Raw genomic sequence first — 21,201 nt, 5'->3', positions numbered from 1 at the left:
ACAGTCCCACTGACTTCAAAGGAAGTACACGTGTAAAAATTAAACAAATGTGTGTCAGCAGGATTGACAGCTAGTAGCCATGCCACCAAAAATTGTTTTAAGTAATCTCTATCTAATTTCAAACTTTCCTCGGCACGCTTCAAAGTACCAAAAGCAAAAAGTGAGTTTTAAAACTGAAATTTAAACCATTAGGAATATTCATAGTACATAAAGTTAAACATGCACGTAAGTCATTACAGGATCGGCACCCTAGACTAAAGCACTACTAGGTAATATGACATCATTGCCAAACTCAGGGAAATAGGGTTGCCAACTTTCTAATCGCACAAAACCAAACACCATACCCCCGCCCACTACATTCCCCCTCCCTTGGTGGCTTGCTCTCCTCCACACTAAGTTTCACTGGGCTGGGGCAGGGGGTTGGGATACAGGAGGGGGTGAGGGCTCCGGCTGGGAGTGCGGGCTCTGGGGTGGGGCTGGGGACGAGGGGTTTGGGGTGCAGGAGGGGGCTCCAGGCTGGAACCGAGGGATTTGGAATGTGGGATGGGGCTGCAGGTTGAGGCAGGGGGTTGGGGTGCAGGAGGGTGTGAGGGCTCTGGGGTGGGGGCAGGGATGAAGGGCTCAGGGGAGGTGAGGGCTCTGGGCTGGGGGTGCGGGCTCTGAGGTGGGGCTGGGGATGAGGGGTTCTGAGTGTGAGCAGGGGCTCTGGGCTGGGGCAGGGGGTTGAGGTACGGGGGTAAGGGCTCTGGGCGGGGGATGCGGGCTCTGAGGTGGGGCTAGGGATGAGCGGTTTGGGGTGTAGGAGGGGGCTCCAAATTGAGGCAGGGGGCTGGGTGCAGGAGGGGGTACAGGCTCTGGGTTGGGGCCGGGGATGAGGGGTTTGGGATGCAGGTGGGGGCTCCATGTTTGGGAGGGGGGGGGAGGACTCAGGGCTGGGGCAGGGCGTTCGGGCTCGGGCTTACCTCGGGCGACTCCTGGTCAGCGGCTCAGCGAGGCTAAGGCAGGCTTCTTGCCTGCCTGCCCGCCCGCCCTGGCACCATGCTGCGCCCCAGAAGCGGCCAGCAGGTCTGGCACCTACTAGGTGGGGGGGCCAGGAGCCTCCACGCGCTGCTCTCGCCCACAGGCATCACCCCTCCAGCTCCCATTGGCTGGGAACAGGCCAATGGGAGTGCAGAGCCAGTGCTTTTGGCGGGGGAAACGCACGGAGCCCTGTGGCCCTCCTGCCTAGGAGCCGGACCTGCTGGCCGCTTCTGGGGCGCAGCGCAGTGCCAGGACGGGTAGGGACTAGCCTGCCTTAGCCCCGCAACACTGCCAACTGGACTTTTAACAGCCCGGTCAGTGGTGCTGACTGGAGCTGCCAGGGTTCCTTTTCGACCGGGTGTTCCGGTTGAAAACCAGACACCTGGTCACTCTACAAGGAAAGAATAGTAGGAGTACCAAAAAGAGTAATAAAGCAATCATTACCTCTCAGATTATTTTATACAATAGATTAGGTATTGTAATCAGATATTTCAACAATCTAGCAAATACAGTGCACGTGTATAAGACTATGTGCAGCTGTTAATATTACAAGGTAGATAGAACAGACACGTGACACATCTCTAAAATATTATGACTAAAAACCAACAGGTAACCTTTGTTCACTCTAAAATGTTTGGATCAATTTATACGTTCAGTTTATATACACACACACACACTGAGCCAAACCGTCCTTTCAACTTCAGTGAGGCAGATAAACCTGACAGCTGGGTCAAAGCTAAGGAGACATTGCCAAAGAGATGCAATGCATATTATGACAACTTTTTCCTTGTGCCCATTCTCTTTCCTAACATCTGTTCTCATCAAGGCAGCAACTCCAGCAAATCCCAAGTTTTTGTTTGTTTGTTTTTTATTTTGAAGTTGCTGGACTGAGGTAAGAAGTAAAAGGAATGCAGGCAAACAGTAATTATGGCATGTCTCTAAGTGTTGACACTTTTCAATAAACTTGTCCACTGTTCAGATCCTTAAAAGAGGGTTGCTAACCTTAATAAAAACACAATTACAAAGAACAAGGTAAGCAGTGCATAAGTGGAATTCTTATAAAGTGCAGCAAAAAGGTATTTATAAATTTTGCGGTATTTCTAAGCAAAAGCTAATTTAAACTAACTTGAAATGTACCTGCGATGGTACAGGTGAATAAGGACTTCCAGGTTCTCCACTTAGTAGAGTTTCACTGTTCATTTTAGTTTTCAGACAGGCAATGTAACGACTACAGAAATCCTTGCAGAGTTCATTAACCTTTTCTAACTCAAGCAGATGAATACGTAGAACCTGGATTGCCTTTACCATCTAGAGAGAAAGATGGAAAAAAGACTTAGAAACAAGGCAAGAAAACACTATTACTTGCATGAATAATATAGGGCAAACTTTAAAAACCATGTAAGAATATACTATTTCAATTACCAGAACACAGAATTACTGATGCAGAAGGCTGCTCACAATACGCTTTCCCAGGCTGTATTTTACTGGCGTGTGAAAGGCATGTGTTTAGAACAAAATCCTGTGTTGCTCCATTGCTTAGGTAAACTGTCAAACAAGACAGAACAAACACAAATACAGCATAGGATTTTTCTTGTCTTGGCCACAGTCTATATTACTGTACAATTTTAAAAAAAATGGTTCGGGCAGGTGTGGTGAACAATAGTACTCTGAGCTATACCCAGAAGAAGGGGTTCAATTCTTCAGTCCCGTTCCCTCACTCCCTGGTTCAGGAGAAACCATAAGTGCTATGGAAGCCTTGCTGAGGAGGAGTGCTATCCATTACTCAGCAACTCAAATGTCCAATTAATGCTGCCCTATTACCTAAAAGGACATTGGCAGCAACATAAGGCCTCAAGAACAGAGCTGTGAAAGTGAAAAAGTGGGAGAGGAACCTTCAGTTCTTAGACAAGAATAGAGCCCGTCAGCAAATAAACAAACAAACAAGCATGCAAGCAAGCAAGCATTCATGCCATCCTTCGGATATAAACATATTTGTAATCATATCCTTTAAAATGCAGTTTTATTCCAAAGCAAGACTACATAAAACTGACATCTTACTCAACAGATCTGTTCCTATGTGTATTCAGCCACATCTGCTGACTTTAGTAACAAAAATGCATTGTTTTTCTGCTTTTTATACCAGTTTGCAGAACTAACATGTCTAAGAAAGAATCCTCAGCTCACCCTATTTCACCTTGTGCATCAACAGGATTGCTCACGAAGTTCCAATCTGTTATCCCAGTACAAACTCACTGAAGGTAAGAGGGTTGGCACTGGTGACACTCAGGGGATAATTTGAAGACAATGGGAATGCATGTGTAATTTTATCTGGCCTACAGAACTTTATTATTTACAATGTACAAAATACAAAAAAATCCTGTGGCAGGGCAGGGGAAAAACCCTATCACCCAGAAGCCTTAGACAAGTTGAATTGTTATCTGGGCAAGTAAAAGCATCAGACTTCCTGTTCACCAAACAAGGACATTAGGAGAGCCAGAATGACATCAGACACAGCAACATAGACCATAGTCAGAGGACAGAGTGGATGGGAAAGGGGAGCAGAAAGAACTAAGGCCTGGTCTACACTAGGCGTTTATGTCGAAGTTAGCGCCGTTACATCGAATTAACCCTGCACCCGTCCACACCGCGAAGGTATTTAGTTCGACATAGAGGTCTCTTTAATTCGACTTCTGTACTCCTCCCCGACGAGGGGAGTAGCGCTAAATTCGACATGGCCATGTCGAATTAGGCTAGGTGTGGATGGAAATCGACGCTAATAGCTCCAGGAGCTATCCCACAGTGCACCACTCTGTTGACGCTCTGGACAGCAGTAAGAGCTCGGATGTTCTGAACTGCCACACAGGAAAAGCCCCGGGAAAATTTGAATTTGAATTCCTTTTCCTGTCTGGCCAGTTTGAATCTCATTTCCTGTCTGGACATCGTGGCGAGCTCAGCAGCACTGGCAACGATGCAGAGCTCTCCAGCACTGATGGCAGTGCAATCTCAGAATAGAAAGAGGGCCCCAGCATGGACTGATCGGGAAGTCTTGGATCTCATCGCTGTGTGGGGCGATGAGTCCGTGCTTTCCGAGCTGCGATCCAAAAGACGGAATGCAAAGATCTATGAGAAGATCTCTAAAGACATGGCAGAGAGAGGATACAGCCGGGATGTAACGCAGTGCCGCGTGAAAATCAAGGAGCTGAGGCAAGGCTACCAGAAGACCAAAGAGGCAAACGGACGCTCCGGATCCCATCCCCAGACATCCCGTTTCTACGAGGCACTGCATTCCATCCTCGGTGCGGCCGCCACCACTACCCCACCACTGACTGTGGACTCTGAGGATGGGATAGTGTCCACGGCCGGATCCTCGGACATGTTAGCGGACGGGGAAGATGAGGAAGGAGATGAGGAGGACGAGGCAGTCGACAGCGCTCACAACGCTGATTTCCCCGACAGCCAGGATCTCTTCATCACCCTTACAGAGATCCCCTACCAACCCTCCCCAGCCGTTACCCCAGACACAGAATCTGGTGAAGGATCATCCAGTAAGTGTTGTAAACATCTAAACATTTATTTGTAACAGAACATGATTATTAACAATTTAAAAAATGGGTTTCTCATGATTAGTTTGATTAACTTAACGGTTCAGTCATGGGCAGTGCAACTATTTGAAAAAAATCTAGCAATGTCCGGTTTTGCATGATTGTCCTGCCCAAGCCGCTCTACTGTTTAGTCCCTGCTACTGCAGCTACAGTAAGATGCGGTCTATATGTCCGGGGATGGAGCAGAAATCCTCCTGGGACATCTCAAGGAAGCTCTCCTGCAGGTAATTTGAAATCCGCTGCATTAGGTTCTTGGGGAGAGCGGCCTTATTGGGTCCTCCGTAGTAGGACACGTTGCCGCGCCACGAGACTAGCAAGTACTCTGGAATCATTGCTTGGCACAGCATGGCGGCATACGGCCCTGGTCTTTGAAGGCTTTCCCGGAGCATTCTCTGTCTGTCGCTCTCAGAGATCCTCATGAGGGTGATGTCGCTCATGATGACCTGCTTTGAATGAGGTAGGGGAATGTTAGTGTTGGGACTGCTTTACCGTTCCTTTACAGAACTGTAACCGCTGGTTTGCAGCCACGCGGTGGAGGCGGGAGAGGGTCAGCCGAAAGGGATCGTTCCCGGGGACAGCCGCGAGGGTGTGGGACAGGAGCAGACTTCCTGCTTGCCGGATTGCTGGCAGCAGGGACCGACATTGATTTCAATGTGAAATGAGGCCATTGCTAATATTAAAGTTTTAAGCTGCCACGAATCTACGGCTTACCATGTCTGCGTGCAAGAGCAATTCCGTTGTCCTGACAGGGTTCTCAAAAGTGCTCTGCAAAACCCCAGACACTGAATGCGAAGGCCGAGAATTCGACCTTGTGCTGAGTGCGCATGTGATAGGTGCTGTGCATGGTCCTGTTCACAGAGAAAGACTATGTTCTTTGTTCACAACTACATTTATCTTTCTGAGGAATTCACTCCCTTTTTCCCATTCCCACAGCCCCATCTGCGACTGTCTCACAACCTAGCCTGTCATCACACTCCCAGAGGCTAGGGAGGATTAGGCATAAGAAGAAGAGGACACGGGAGGACATGTTCTCAGAGCTTATAGCCTGCTCCCGAGCCCAGGCAGCACAGCAGACCCAGTGGCGGGAGAACTTGTCCCAAATGCACCAAGCCAACATGGATCGGGAGGAGAGGTGGCGTCAGGAAGACCAGCAGGCGACTCAAACCCTGCTTGGACTACTGAGGGAGCAAACGGACACGCTCCGGCGCCTTGTGGATGTTCTGCAGGAACGGAGGCAGGAGGACAGAGCCCCGCTGCAGTCCATCTCTAACCGCCCTCCCCCGCCACCAAGTCCCATACTCCCTTCACCCAAAGTGCACAGAAGGAGAGGCGGCAGAGTCCCTGCTAACTCTCACTCCACCCCTGCAGAGAGCTCGAGCAGCAGAAGGCTCTCATTCCCCAAAGTTTGACAAGTTCTTTCCTTCCCGCCTGACACAAGCCCCCGTCCAAGTTTCACTTCCCAGTCCCATGTGTAGTTGATAATAAAAAATATGTTTCTGTTAACTACTGTTTCCATCATGTTCTTTTGGAGGAGGGGGGGGAAAGGGGGTTGGTAATTGGACAGGACAGTCACCTTTGGCAGGGTACATAGTAGGGGGCAGGCACAGCAGCAGGGCACATACATAGTGCAGTGATGCAGTGACTACTTACCCTGGTTAGTCTGGGAGGTTCTTTTCATGTTATGTGGTGGGGGGTGGGTTGCTCTGTGACTTTGTGTCAGGGGAGGGCAGTTAGAGATCTTAAGCGGCGGTCCTTAGGCAGGATCACAGAGCCACACAGCAGGGGATCTGTAACCGTCCCACCCCTGCCACAAACTCACATAGACCCCCCATACACACAGTCCGTATCAGGAGGGGTGACAGGCTCCGTTGAAAGAACCATCCCACCGCAGCGGAGCCTGTCAGTCCTTGAGTTTAGAAGCTGCATTCGCGCGACTACACTACACCCGCTCCGCACCACAGTCTGCGTCCCAGTTTTAAAAAATTCCCGCGAAAACAGTATTAAAGAAAACGGTGTGCTTTAACAAAGTAGAACTATTTTTATTTTGAAACGTGTGTTGGAAGTGGGGTGAAGGCTTCTCTGTACACAAAATTAGAAAGTCACAGGTTACCCTGCTCACTCAGGAACTTTGCTTTCAAAGCCTCCCGGATGCACAGCGCTTCCCGCTGGTCTCTTCTAATCGCCCGGCTGTCTGGCTGTGAGTAATCAGCAGCCAGGCTAATTTCCTCAACCTCCCACCCCGCCATAAAGGTCTCCCCCTTGCTCTCACAGAGATTGTGGAGCACACAGCAAGCTGCTATAACAATGGGGATATTGGTTTCGCTGAGATCACAGCGAGTCAGCAAGCTTCTCCATCTCCCCTTGAGACGTCCAAAAGCACACTCCACCACCATTCTGCACTTGCTCAGCCAGTAGTTGAAGAGTTCTTTTTCAGTGTCCAGGGCACCTGTATAGGGCTTCATGAGCCAGGGCATTAGCGGGTAGGCTGGGTCCCCGAGGATGACTATAGGCATCTCCACATCCCCAACAGTTATTTTGTGGTCCGGGAAGTAAATACCTTGCTGCAGCCGTCTAAACAGACCAGAGTTCCTGAAAACACGAGCGTCATGAACCTTGCCCGGCCATCCGACATTGATGTTGGTAAAACGTCCCCTGTGGTCCACCAGTGCTTGCAGCACCATGGAAAAGTAGCCCTTTCTGTTAATGTACTGGCTGGCCTGGTGGTCCGGTGCCAGGATAGGGATGTGAGTTCCATCTATGGCCCCACCGCAGTTTGGGAATCCCATCGCTGCGAAGCCATCTATGATCGCCTCCAAGTTTCCCAGGGTCACTACCTTTGGCAGCAGTACATCAACGATTGCCTTGGCTACTTGCATCACAACAACCCCCACGGTAGATTTGCCCACCCCAAACTGGCTCGCGACTGACCGGTAGCTGTCAGGCGTTGCAAGCTTCCAGAGGGCTATGGCCACTCGCTTCTGGACAGTCAGGGCTGGTCGCATCCGGGTGTCATTGCGCTTCAGGGCAGGGGACAGCAACTCACAAAGTTCAAGGAAAGTTCCCTTCCGCATGCGGAAGTTTCGCAGCCACTGTGATTCATCCCAGACCTGCAGCACTATGCGGTCCCACCACTCAGTGCTTGTTTCCCGTGCCCAGAATCGCCGTTTCACAGCATCAACATGACCCATTGCCACCGTGATGTCCTCGGCGCTGGGTCCCCTGCTTTCTGAGAGGTCTGTGCTACTCTCAGACTTCAGGTCATCACCGCGTTGACGTAGCCTCCTCGCCTGACTTTTCTGCATCTGCCTCAGGGCAACCTGTATGATAAGCTGCGAGGCGTTGAGAGCGGCCACAACTGCAGCGATGGTTGCAGTGGGCTCCATGCTCACAGTGCTGTGGCGTCCGCGCTGTCAATGACTTGAAAAGTGCGCGAAATGATTTCCCGCCGGCGCTTTCAGGGAGGGAGGGAGGGCGGGAGTGATGGATGGATGACGACAGTTACCCAAAAGCACCCTCGACACATTTTTTTACCCAGAAGGCATTGCTGGCTCGACCCAGAATTCCAATGGGCAGCGGGGACTGCGGGAACTGTGGGATAGCTGCCCACAGTGCACCGCTTCCAATGTCGACGCTTTCCCCGTTAGTGTGGACTCACAAAGTCGAATTACTGTCCTTAGTGTGGACACACACGTTCGACTTTGCAATATCGATTCCAAATATTCGATTTAAGTAAAATCGAACTACTCTCGTAGTGTAGACAAGGCCTAAGTTGCCTCAAGAGCAGGGACAGAGAGGAGCAGCAACACTGAGCTACCAGTGAGAGTGGAGGGGAGGAGATGCTGGGCAGAGGGATGGGCCTCGCTGCTGTCAGCCAGATATGCAATGCTTTGGGGAAAGGGGCTGATATAAGAGAAAAGGCACACTACTGAGCATATCCGAGGATAATGTGTTGGATTTAAGTGCTCTGATCAGAGGTCTGCTGCAGTCAGGTAGTTCAAAGGCAGTCAGGTATCTTTGCCAAAAAGGGAAGCAACGGTTTATCATTTCAGCCAAGCCAAAGTAGGCTGTGTATTATTATTTATATTGTAGCAGCACTAGAGGCCTCAATCAGAGATTGACACCATTTTGCTAAGCACTATATGTACCTAACAAAGTCTGTCCCTGTCTCCACAGAGTTTATCGTTTACTCAAACTAACTAAAAATTTCATTACTTGCTGCTGCTAAACACAATTTGATTTTATTTAGATGGGAGATGATCTCTCTCTAATACTTTGTTGCAGCCTTCAAACTGCAAATTTACTGCTACTAAGGACAGGTAGTCTGATTTTTCGCAGCAATCCTTGGTTTACACACTACATGCTTAAGAAACATTTGTGTAAAGACTATCTACGCACCTAATTTTAAACAAATCTGAAAAGTGTCTGGAAGACATTGAACCACACTGCTGGGTTTTGGGGTAAAAAACCATCATCAGCAGAGCGCAATATTGGAGGTCCTGGGCCAAGAAAGAATAAAGCACATGACACATAAGAAAAATGAAATACTTAGAGTTAAATGCAATTTCCAGAATTAATTAAAAGCTACTATAGATGTAGTTCATGTCAGAAAGATGAAATGTTCTGTGTAATTTGCAGAAAACATGAGAAGCTTTCTGATAAGAGAGAGCTTCTTGTCAGTGGGTGAAAAACCTTTAGAACTGATTTGCTACACATACATGATTTCTCTGCTGCTCATGCAAAATACACTGATGCAGAAAACAAGTTGCTTTGCCCCCAAGAAGAACCTGTTACTATATAATTTTCTGTAAAGTGTTAAATAAGGAGATCCAACAGTTTGTCACCTTGTTTAACACTCTTTACAGTCACTAAACAAGATTTTAGTTCAAGGGATTCTGAGATTTTGCAATTTGAAGGCCAAAAGTGGCCTTAATCCTAGATCGGGGTGGGCAAACTATGGCCCGGGGGCTGCATCCGACCCTTCAGATGTTTTAATCCGGCCCTCGCACTCCTGCTGGGGAGCAGGGTCCAGGGCTTGATGCGCGCAGCTCCCGGAAGCAGCAGCATGTCCCCACATACGAACAGCCAGGGGGCTTCACACGCTGTCCCCGCGCCAAGCACTGCCCCTGCAGCTCCCACTGGCTGGGAACCGCGGCTGATCGGAGCTGCAGGGGCGTCGCCTATGGATGGGGCAGCACGCAGAGCCACTTGGCCACACATCCGCATAGGAGTTCGAGGGGGGACATGCCGCTGCTGCCGGGAGCTGCTTGAGGTAAGCACCACCTGGAGCCCGCGCCCCTGAACCCCTCCAGCGCCCCAATCCCCTGTCCCATCCCTGATCCCCCTCCCACCCTCGAGCCCGCATCCCCAGCTGGAGCCCTCACCCTCTCCCGCACCCCAACCCCCAATTTCATGAGCATTCATGGCCCGCCATACAATTTCCATACCCAGGCAAAAAAGTTTGTCCACCCTTGTCCTAGATCAAATCATATTAATAACTATAGCATGGAAGACTTTACAAATGCAAAGTTTCTTCAGGAAGTGCCTCAGAAATATATACAGATAGCTAGCTTTGTTACTGTGCTTGCTGATGAATCAACTGACAGGTAAGTAACTGAGCAAGAGATGGTGATATCTGATCTGCGCATGACAACAGATCTTGTACTCTTTGCTGATACAGAAGACTTGCAATCTGGGATAGCTAGTGGTACTACTCAGGGAATAAAAACAGCGTCAGGAATTGTAAATATCATGGCAGAATAGCTACAACCAAAACCAAATGGTCTTTCAAGACTGATTGTACAATAGTGAATACAGGATATTAAAGTAAAGTAGTGTGCAGGCCAAATTTATAGATTCATAGATTCAAGGACTGGAAGGGACCTCGAGAGGTCATCAAGTCCAGTCCCCTGCCCGCATGGCAGGACCAAATACTGTCTAGACCATCCCTGATGGACATTTATCTAACCTACTCTTAAATATCTCCAGAGATGGAGATTCCACAACCTCCCTAGGCAATTTATTCCAGTGTTTAACCACCCTGACAGTTAGGAACTTTTTCCTAATGTCCAACCTAGACCTCCCTTGCTGCAGTTTAAGCCCATTGCTTCTTGTTCTATCCTTAGAGGCTAAGGTGAACAAGTTTTCTCCCTCCTCCTTATGACACCCTTTTAGATACCTGAAAACTGCTATAATGTCCCCTCTCAGTCTTCTCTTTTCCAAACTAAACAAACCCAATTCCTTCAGTTTTCCTTCATAGGTCATGTTCTCAAGACCTTTAATCATTCTTGTTCCTCTTCTCTGGACCCTTTCCAATTTCTGCACATCTTTCTTGAAATGCGGTGCCCAGAACTGGACACAATACTCCAGCTGAGGCCTAACCAGAGCAGAGTAGAGCGGAAGAATGACTTCTCGTGTCTTGCTCACAACACACTTGTTAATACATCCCAGAATCATGCTTGCTTTTTTTGCAACAGCATCACACTGTTGACTCATATTTAGCTTGTGGTTCACTATAACCCCTAGATCCCTTTCTGCCGTACTCCTTCCTAGACAGTCTCTTCCAATTCTGTATGTGTGAAACTGATTTTTTCTTCCGAAGTGGAGCACTTTGCATTTGTCTTTGTTAAACTTCATCCTGTTTAACTCAGACCATTTCTCCAATTTGTCCAGATCATTTTGAATTATGACCCTGACCTCCAAAAGCCGTTGCAATCCCTCCCAGTTTGGTATCATCCGCAAACTTAATAAGCGTACTTTCTATGCCAATATCTAAGTCGTTGATGAAGATATTGAACAGAGCCGGTCCCAAAACAGACCCCTGCGGTACCCCACTCATTACGCCTTTCCAGCAGGATTGGGAACCATTAATAACAACTCTCTGAGTACGGTTATCCAGCCAGTTATGCACCCACCTTATAGTAGCCCCATCTAAATTGTATTTGTCTAGTTTATCGATAAGAATATCATGCGAAACCGTATCAAATGCCTTACTAAAGTCTACGTATACCACATCCACAGCTTCTCCCTTATCCACAAGACTCGTTATCCTATCAAAGAAAGCTATCAGATTGGTTTGACACGATTTGTTCTTTACAAATCCATGCTGGCTATTCCCTATCACCTTACCACCTTCCAAGTGTTTGCAGATGATTTCCTTAATTACTTAATTACTATTTAGGCACAATACTCCTTGGCTGGCTGTTGTAAAGTGCATCATCCACAATACTGACTTGCTATTCTGGATCTCAAAAAAGATCCTCCTTATTCTATAAAGTTTGGATTTCTTTTGTGCACTATTTTGGACAGATTCACCATGTACTTTGATTTGGCCAGAGCACTGAAGCCAGTGATCAAAAATGATCATTTAACAGTCACCCATTTTGCTACATATTGCAGAAACTAAGCTAAGGGGCTGAAGTAACCTTACTTAAGGGCATCTTAAGGAGATCAAGACAGGCAAATTTGTGCGCACATTGTTTTCCATGATGGATGCAGCCTACATTGTGCCTGAAGTTTTTCTTACTCTTCAAGGAGAGGATCTCTTTCTTGTATGAAGTTTTAGCAAATTTAGAAAGCGGTATGTCAGAACTCACAGCAATGAAAGGCAATCCTAGCCCTTCGGTCCAAAACCTTATCTGTAGGAATGGCAAATGTTTCTGAGTCTTTAAAAGAAAAGCTGCAGAAAAATCAGATCCATGTGCTCAAAGTGTTATTTAAAATATGAATGCACATTCACCAGATTTCAATATTTTGACTACACAGAGTCCTAGTGATAAAAAAAAAAAGCACCATGCCATTATGAAAGTATAAATAGACAATCTTCTAGACCAATGCCCTCTTCCAGCGGTTGCCTTTAAAATTGTGTTTAAATACCACCAAATCCCATATAAATGATCATGAACTTGCATATTTAACAAAGTGTTTAACCAGCAGGTCACCTGCTTTTAAGGGTATATTGTTCTTGGGGGAAGTATTATTAAAAAATTGTCCTGTAATGCCGCAATGGTAGAACATGGGTTTTGCACAAAGAACTTTAAAACAAAAACAACCAGTGGCAAAACAAGACTTGATGTAGCTACAAGTAAATAGCCTAAATATAAACTTTTTTTAGCCTCACCAAACTATTCTCTACTGGCTTGAAGGAGGACCAGGAACAAAACACATTCATGGACAAAGTCACAATGAGCATACAACAGTTAGGTAGCATTCACTGGAGGGCTTGACTAATGCTAATCTATAGGATCAGATGGACAGTACCCATAGTATTACCTAGGTATCAAAACTTTTACTTTTTTGAAATAAGTTACCTTGCCTCAGTTCTGACCCTCGGTCTCAGATTAGTGGTGATACTGTAATTAGCATTAAAGCAAGGACAAAACTAACGTAAGATAAAGTGAGAGCTAGACACACTAAAAACAAAAGAATAAAAATAAAATTCTAGCACAATAGTCCAAAACAGAACAGACCATAGAGAAATGCTTCCAGACAATTGCAGCAAAAATAATATTTCATTTTAATTCGCTTGAGAGAAAGAGACCACAGCCTGAAAATTGGGATGGGCACGTTTTCGCATGTAATAAGTACATCTGCAGTCTTAATTTCCTGTGGACAAAGCATTAGAATTCTTTTCCCCCAGCATGACTGACTATTACATGCCACCTAATTATCAGATGACTATTGACACCCATCTTGTCTTTCCAGTTGCAGAAACAAATCTGGAACATCCACTAATGGTTAAATCCAGTAAGCAGAATAATTTGTCCATAGGTACCAGACAGTAAAAAGTACATTGATATTGTTTTAAGCAAATCCAGGCATATACTACAAAACAGGAAATAGGACTAAAGGAATGCCTATGCCATACAGATCCTTTGTCCATTTACTTCAATATCCTTTCAGTGAAAGTGGCCAGCACCAGATACAAGATTTCTTTCAACTTCCTCTGAAGTAGCAGGACAGTTATAAAATAAACTGCCCATAGAAGAAGTTTCCTTCTGACTCTCCACCATCTCATCAGATATCCTCTCAGATTGGCTTATGCACTAAAAGATGAGGGTTTATTGTTCTTCTAAAAAATTGTATTGTATCTGTTGCGACTGTACTGAATCTAAACCAAAGTCCATTAAAGTCAATGGAAAGACTCCCATTGACTTCAATGAGAGTCTAATCCTTTGATGTCTATTAAGTTTGGCTTCAGTGACAATGAATTCCACATGTTGTGTGAAAATTATTTTTTAAAATCAGCCTTAAATGTGTTGCCTTTAAATTGCACTGCAAATCCCTTACTCTTGTATTATGAGAAAGAGTAAACAGGAGTGCGCAGATTTATCTTCTATATATTATTCATTATTTTGTCCACCTTTACCATAACCCTTTTATTTGTCTCAAGATCACTTTTCCTATGGAAAGTCTCTCCTTGCCTCTAAATAATACCATAAATCTGATAAAGGAAACATGGACTGCTCTGAGTTTCTATGCTACTTCTCATATGATAAATAACTGCCTGGATTAGCACCACCACCCTCCATATGTCCCCCACAGGGATATATTGGGAAATATAGTCAGACACACTACTCGCAGGAGGCCACCTCAATACCTTGGGGTCAGCAGACACATCAAAGATTATGTTACAAAAGAATGCACATACACCTCAGTGTTGCCTTTGAAAACTGATAGTGTGCACTTCTGAGTAATGCAACCAACTGATGATTCTAACTCATCTTTAATTCTCTGGATCAATTCAAATAGGTGTAAAAAGAAGTTGATAATGTTAAACTGCTAATTTGTTAAGTCTTCTTTTTAAATGTTGCCAGATAGCCTTTTCACTACTCTGGGTGATCTGAGCTACTCTAAATACTCTGCTTGGTAATATCTGTAACAACAGAACTGGCAAAACATACTGCTAACAAGACTCATCGGTAAGCCCCTGTGGCATTCTTAGTACTGACCCAATAAAGATATCTCATTACCTAATGCTAACAATGGTTGTACCATTACATTACACTGCATCTAGCATGAACAGAATACAAGTACTAATGTGTATCTTCTCTAGGATAGATTACTTCAGAGTTATTCAGTGGGGCCTGATCCAAAGTCCACTGAAGTCAATGGGAGTCTTTCCACTGATTTCAATGGTCTTTGTATGAGACAATGTTCGGAGTGGCACCCTTTAGGATACTATGCCAATTGATTCAATTGGGTGCAGCATGGAGGAACTGAATCCTCTCAATTAAATTTCAGCACTGTCTGATTATTTGAATTTAGATGTCATTCTCAACTACAGGTGCACTAAGGTGGTCCTTAGAGATATTTCAAGTAAATTCTGCTGGAGTTTTGCATGCTGAAATCTTTTGCATAGCATTAATGCAGGAATCCATCAGCTCACTTAAGAAGTGAGTAGTCCCCATAGGATGAAAGTAATAGGAAGTCATCAAAATGACTAAAATTTACTAAAAACTGCTGAATCACTGTGCTTTAAGATTCTGCAACCCAATAAAGCTCACAATCCACTCCCATTTTAGCCAAACGGTTTCATTCCCAAAAGATCTGTGCCATGTTGGCAAACCACTCTTTAGAGGCCATGTACACTTGATCAACCCCTTTTTTGGGGAGCATCTCAGCCAGTTTAGGTGTATGAGACAGATGAATCACCTGTAGAGTTCTGTTACTGATCCATGGGAGACTCCCAGACCATCCTTTATGATTGCTCAGAATATCCTGCAATTAGTGAATTAGCCTCTGTGCTGCCCTTGAGCCATAGGGGTTTGCTGAGGACCATGGTCACAGTATCCCAATTATTGTGGCGCTACTGTGACCTCAGAACAGTCCTTGAAGCAACACTGAGTAAGTCATAAGAACGGCCATATTGGGTCAGACCAAAGGTCCATTTAGCTCAATATCCTGTCTTCCGACAGTAGCCAATGCCAGGTGCCCCAGAGAGAATGAACAAAACAGGTAATCATCAAGTGATCCATCCCTTGTTGCTCATTCCCAGCTTCTGGCAAACTGAGGCTAGGGACACCATCCCTGCCCATCCTGGCTAATAACCATTGATGGACCTATCCTCCATGAATTTATTGAATTATTTTTTTAACCCCGTTATAGTCTTGGCCTTCACAACATCCTCTGGCAAGGAGTTCCACTGGTTGACTGTGCACCGTGTGAAGAAATACTTCCTTTTGTTTGTTTTAAACCTGCTGTCCATTAAGTCTAAATTCTGAAAGCTGTTCTCTCCCCCGCCCTCCCTCAAAAGTAAAAAGAAAGCTTTTTCACCTTGGCCAAGCTCATGGCTCTTCGTCTGTTGGTACTAAAATATGTGGCTTTTTTAAAATCAATACTGAAATGCATGGCTCTTCCTAATTCAGCTCTTGTTCCAAGATGACAGTGTACTATTGAGCTCGTATTTACCCACAACATGTTTATGTGTCCACAGGAAATGCAACGGGGCCTGGACTGGAGGGAAGGGAGTCTTGCAGTTGTGTGGCCCACTCTGTTGGTGCCTGTCTTCTTTGCCTGGATGAGCTGGGGCCAAAGACAGAAGAAGAGAAGCTGGGGGGCAGGGGGAAGGAGGAGGAGAAATCAACCTTGTAATTAAGGATCCCACTCCACCTGGATATATAAATATATATATTTGTAAAAGTTATAAAGGAGGAAAGACTGCCATTGCAACCAGTTGCAAGCCTCCTTGTGGGAGCACCAATAATTCAAGGAGGGTTGACATAAGAACCCTGTGTCTGGTTGGCTCTTGGGGACGAACTCTTCTGCTCATTTCTTTGGTGCCCTTGACTGACTGGACTGTATGTTGACGTGTGAACAATCCAGAATGTCCAATAATACCAACAGGTGGGGGAAGAGGTTACACTGGTCAAAGGTGTCATTTCTTAATTATCTCGTAGTGGAAAGCTCCCAAATAGGGGAGGAGTATGGCTAACAGACATACCATAGAGAACCTATCTAAGGTATTTGCAGTAGACATAAACAAGTCCACATGATCTATGGGCAAAGAGCTTTAAAGATTTTGATTATTCCTCTCCAAAGAAACCAGGAGCGGAGGACAAAGGAAAACAGTGTCTTTGTTAATAATCAAAAAGTTAAAAATACCTTGAGGCAGTATCATCTGATCTATTTCATGCAGAATAAAATGACTTTCATTTTTACTTATTTTGATGACAGAATCTAAGGCAGATTAATAGAAGTCTGAAAAAAAAAAAAATACCCCACAGGAAATGCTAAGATGCCAGCCAAAAGCTGTGGCTGATTTAGGAGCAGCAGCAGTCAGGCACTCCTTTGCTGTCAGTCCTGAAAGAACTGACAGAGGTACTACAGGCTAATAAACTGGTAGAAGTGAGGAAAGAGAAGAGCTGTCCCTCAATTCTAATACTATAAGAATTCCTGCCAGTCAATATACTAGGATCATGAACTTAAAAATGACTCTAAAACCAATGATCTGTTTAGGGAATTCTGCTTACAGTTCTGTCATGTTATCAAGTGACAAACTCACAAGATCATGTACCACGTGACTCATACTTCAAAGATGACTGAATCTGAAATAATGGCTGCAATCTTTCTCAGAAAGAAATCTTTATGACTATTTAAAACCATTAAATGTGTTTCTCCCTTTGACAATGAACCTCATATTTAAACAAGATATTTTAATTGAAAACAATTTGAAGGTGTGAAATGTCTGCAGCGGGGCTCTTTCTTTTCAAGAGGAATCTAAAATGGTGGTAGCAATGTGGTGGGTCTTACAGAATGTCAGTAAACGTGCAGTGTTTTCCACTGGCTTGGCTACACTTTCCATATGATGGGAGAGAATATATTATTATAGCTGTTAATGAAGCAGTTATTATTATTACCAACATTTATGATAATATAGTGGTATGAATACTTCACAAGACTTCACTGGGTCATTAATATTCCAGTTAAAATGAACAAACACCATGTGCCCCTGCTGCTTGCAGCTTTCAAAAAGCCTGTGGAAGGACCTGGTTTATTTTCTCTCTTCCACATTCTGTCCATTATTTTTGTCTATGGTGGCAACAGCCACTCTACTACAGGATTTAGCCACAGAACGGTTATAGGATACAAACACATTTTGTCTTTTTTTGTTTGGACAAATTATTTTACAATATCAATGACCTTTTCTTATGTATATTACACCAAACTTTGCCTCTCCGTTAGAGAGATACAAAGGTCTCATGGTTGAAACACTAGACTGGAACTCAGGAGTTCTGAATTCTCTTCCTAGCTGGGACCTTGGACAAACCACTGAATCTCTGTGCTTCAGTTCTTCATCTGCAAAATGGAGATAGTAAGATCTCTCCACCTCACATAGGTGTTGATTATGCATTAAATGCCTCTGGGGTACTCAGACTACAGAGGAGTGCCATTGAAAGGCCTATAAATGAATATAATGTAAATATTTCACTAACTCCTTAACTGCTTCTCCATCTTTCTTGAACAAAAACTGGGTTTTCCAGTTTAACTCTGTTCAATTAGAAGTCACCAAAACAAACTTTCTACTTGACAATGGAAATATCCTCAGCTATCTATCTCCCTTTCATTCAAGTCCAGTCATGGAGTTGCCCTCCACCATGGGCTCTTCTCTGCACCTCAAATGTATATAATCTGCAAGTAAGCCTACTGTAACCTTTTCAGTACAGCATATTGTCTTCCTCTCCCTCCAAGTAGCTTAATTTAAATATGTATCAAGCCCTTTCAATGTTGCCTCATACTTCACTCCCTCCAATCCCCTGATAGTTTCTGATGATCCTTTCTGAATTCCTTCCAGTTTGTCAATACCTTTTGGGTCTTGTACCCAGAAAGAAACCCAGTATTTCAACCACAGTCACACAAGTGCCATATAGATAAGAACTATTACCTACCTCCCTGCTCCAGGATATCATGTCTTTCTATATGTAGCCAAAATTGATTTTGGGGTTTTGGCAGCCATGTACACTCATGTCTAATTTGCTGTCACCCCTCTGTCACTATCACCTTGATATCACCTCTCTGTCACTATCACCTTGATATCACCTCTCTGTCACTTCCAAACAACTTAGGTTTCTCCCATCTGTTTAACCCAAAAATAAGAATTTAAGTTTTCCCCAGATGTATTGACTTGTGTCTCTCACTATTCCCATCCCCCAAGTTATTAACTGCATGTTTTTAATCTTTCTAAGTCCCTTTCTATCACAACATTCTTCTGCCCTGACTTGTTTCCCAATTTCGTTAAATTAATAAACAAAAACATGTTTACTGATTCTTCAAGACCATTTTCTTCTAAAAATGTTAACACCAGCCTTTGTGGGCATCCCAATAGACACCTTCCCCAATTCAATCTATTGTCATTTATCATTAATCTTTGTTTACAGTCTTTTAATCTTTAAAATATACTTATGCACACACTTTTAGAAAACTAAGGATAGGAAACTCTCTTTTCTCCAGATACATAATAGATCCCTACTCTGAGTCTCTAACACTCCAAGGCTGTGTTTGTAAAAATACAGAACTTGCAACAATGTAGGAAGAATATACTGTAACAGAGTGAAAAAAACAAAAACAAAAACAAAGTAAAATATATCTTGATCAAAAGGCAATACAATAATCTTTATTGCCTGCTTTCAACAGGTTCAATGAGGCGGACTTCAAGCAATAATACCTTGTAAAAATAGGTCTGGAACTCTGTGTGGATGCCATAAAGCCCAAGCCAACATTCTTTTGACACTCATCGTTAAAAACACTGAAATCATAGCCCTACCAAGAAATAGCAATGCAAGATGTACTAAGACAGACTTCTGAGGTTGAATTTATGGAGAAGGGCCTTTACTGGGCTTGACGTGTGCGTGAGAAGCTAGCAGGACTCACCAACCTAGGTAGAACACAGAGAAAAGATCTCTCACTCTAACATAAAAATAAGGTAGTCAAACATTTTTTGTGTGATGCATGTCAAAAGAGCCACATTGGCCTTTTTGGACCAGACAGTGAGTTCTTTCCGTGTAAGTTGGAATGCTCTTTTGGTAGGCTTCTTCTGAGCAACTGGGACTTCAGAGGTACTGAATCTCTGATCCTCTACCTGCAAGTACTCATCAGCTACCTAATTTGAAGTTCCTTCTCTCTGCCTTGTCTGAAATGGCAGAATTCCATTTATTGCTACAAAACAGACATAACCTTATAGGACTCTCCATTTGAACAGTTTTTTACGTAGGCCCAAAATACCAAACTGAGTATCATTTAGAAATGCTGTCTCAAACTGATTTATCATTCAACACAAACTGTTCTACTTGAATTTTTTTTAAAAAATTTCCTAATATTCCTATTGCATACCAGGCCTCAGACTTCTTTTTATGTATAAAAGTTAGTGGGCAAATTTTCTAACCTTTCCTCCCTCAGACAATGCAGATGCATGAGGCAAAAAACACACCACAGGAAAATCTGACTAGATAAGATCTATAGAACAGTGAACAAAAATTATCTGACTGCCTTCTGAGAAACCACTCTGTGCAGTCAACTGGATTGTAGTGGGTATGTGTCTTAACTCATCTCTAAATATAATGTCAACCTCAGCTGTTTTAGGAGCACATATTGGAAACAACTATTGAAAAATGTGAGGCAGGTTGTCAAAATGAAGGATGCAACAGATGTTTGTAGATAAGAAAAAAAGGATAAAAAGACAAACTAAGTTTACAGACTTTTTCTGATCTTTAGTTTCAGAATTCAGTACTTGCAATATTAACAATCCACCATTGTAGGATCAAAAGATTTGGGAATCTACCGAGAGCAACAGTTGAGAGAAGTAATTGGGAATAAGAGGGAGAAGTGTCATTTGCTTCAAAAAAATGCTTTATACTTACTAAATTATCAGTTTCTGGATCTTCACAAAAAAAGGGTTTTCCTTCCTTCTCCTGCTTCCTTACAAAATTTTCAATATCTACATCAAAACTAGCAGAGGTAGTGCCTTCTGAGCCCTGTGTAGATTGTTCACATTTTTCAAATAATAGTGCTAACAATGGAAACAGTGGGTGCCTAGGAATAAATAAATAATAAAATCAGGTCTGAATAAATATTTTTTTACTTTATATTTCCTACTTTATAATGTTAGGTATCCAAAAAGTAAAAACCTAACCACCATTCATCCAGAAAAGCAATTCTGTAAGTTTTATGAAAAGATTATATACAACACACAACTGACAATATTAGCCAAAAATCCATGTGAATTATAAAAAAAAAAAAAAGTAAAACTGTATAATATTTAGACACAACTAAAGCTGTATAATAAAGCATGACTATTTAATTGGACATTGATAAGAAGATATCATAATTGCAGTTATGAAGCTCTGAAATGCCATTTTATTAATTATCAGAGGGGTAGCCGTGTTAGTCTTAATCTGTAAAAAGCAACAGAGGGTCCTGTGGCACCTTTTAGACTAACAGAAGTACTGGGAGCATAAGCTTTCGTGGGTAAGAACCTCACTTCTTCAGATGCAAGCTGAAGAAGTGAGGTTCTTACCCACGAAAGCTTATGCTCCCAATACTTCTGTTAGTCTCAAAGGTGCCACAGGACCCTCTGTTGCTTTTTACA

The 21,201-nt window shown here is 43.9% G+C and overlaps 1 protein-coding gene across 7 annotated transcripts in view; it reads right to left on the bottom strand.

Annotated features, from left to right (window-relative positions):
• The window catches only part of PKNOX1 (PBX/knotted 1 homeobox 1), an 82,246-nt gene that overhangs the window by 13,950 nt on the left and 47,095 nt on the right, over nucleotides 1-21,201 (bottom strand). For all 7 annotated transcript variants that reach the window (XM_034753566.1, XM_034753558.1, XM_034753586.1 and 4 more), the window contains 2 exons: nucleotides 20,474-20,645; nucleotides 2,158-2,328 (listed from right to left, as the gene is read on the bottom strand). In XM_034753566.1, coding sequence (XP_034609457.1) covers nucleotides 2,158-2,328; nucleotides 20,474-20,645 — 343 coding nt within the window. The remainder of the gene's footprint in view (nucleotides 1-2,157; nucleotides 2,329-20,473; nucleotides 20,646-21,201) is intronic.

Source organism: Trachemys scripta, chromosome 1 (assembly GCF_013100865.1).
Source record: "Trachemys scripta elegans isolate TJP31775 chromosome 1, CAS_Tse_1.0, whole genome shotgun sequence".
Classification (NCBI taxonomy): Eukaryota; Metazoa; Chordata; order Testudines; family Emydidae; genus Trachemys; species Trachemys scripta.
Note: the sequence above shows the minus strand (reverse complement) of the source record. Positions and strands in the feature narration are given on the sequence as shown.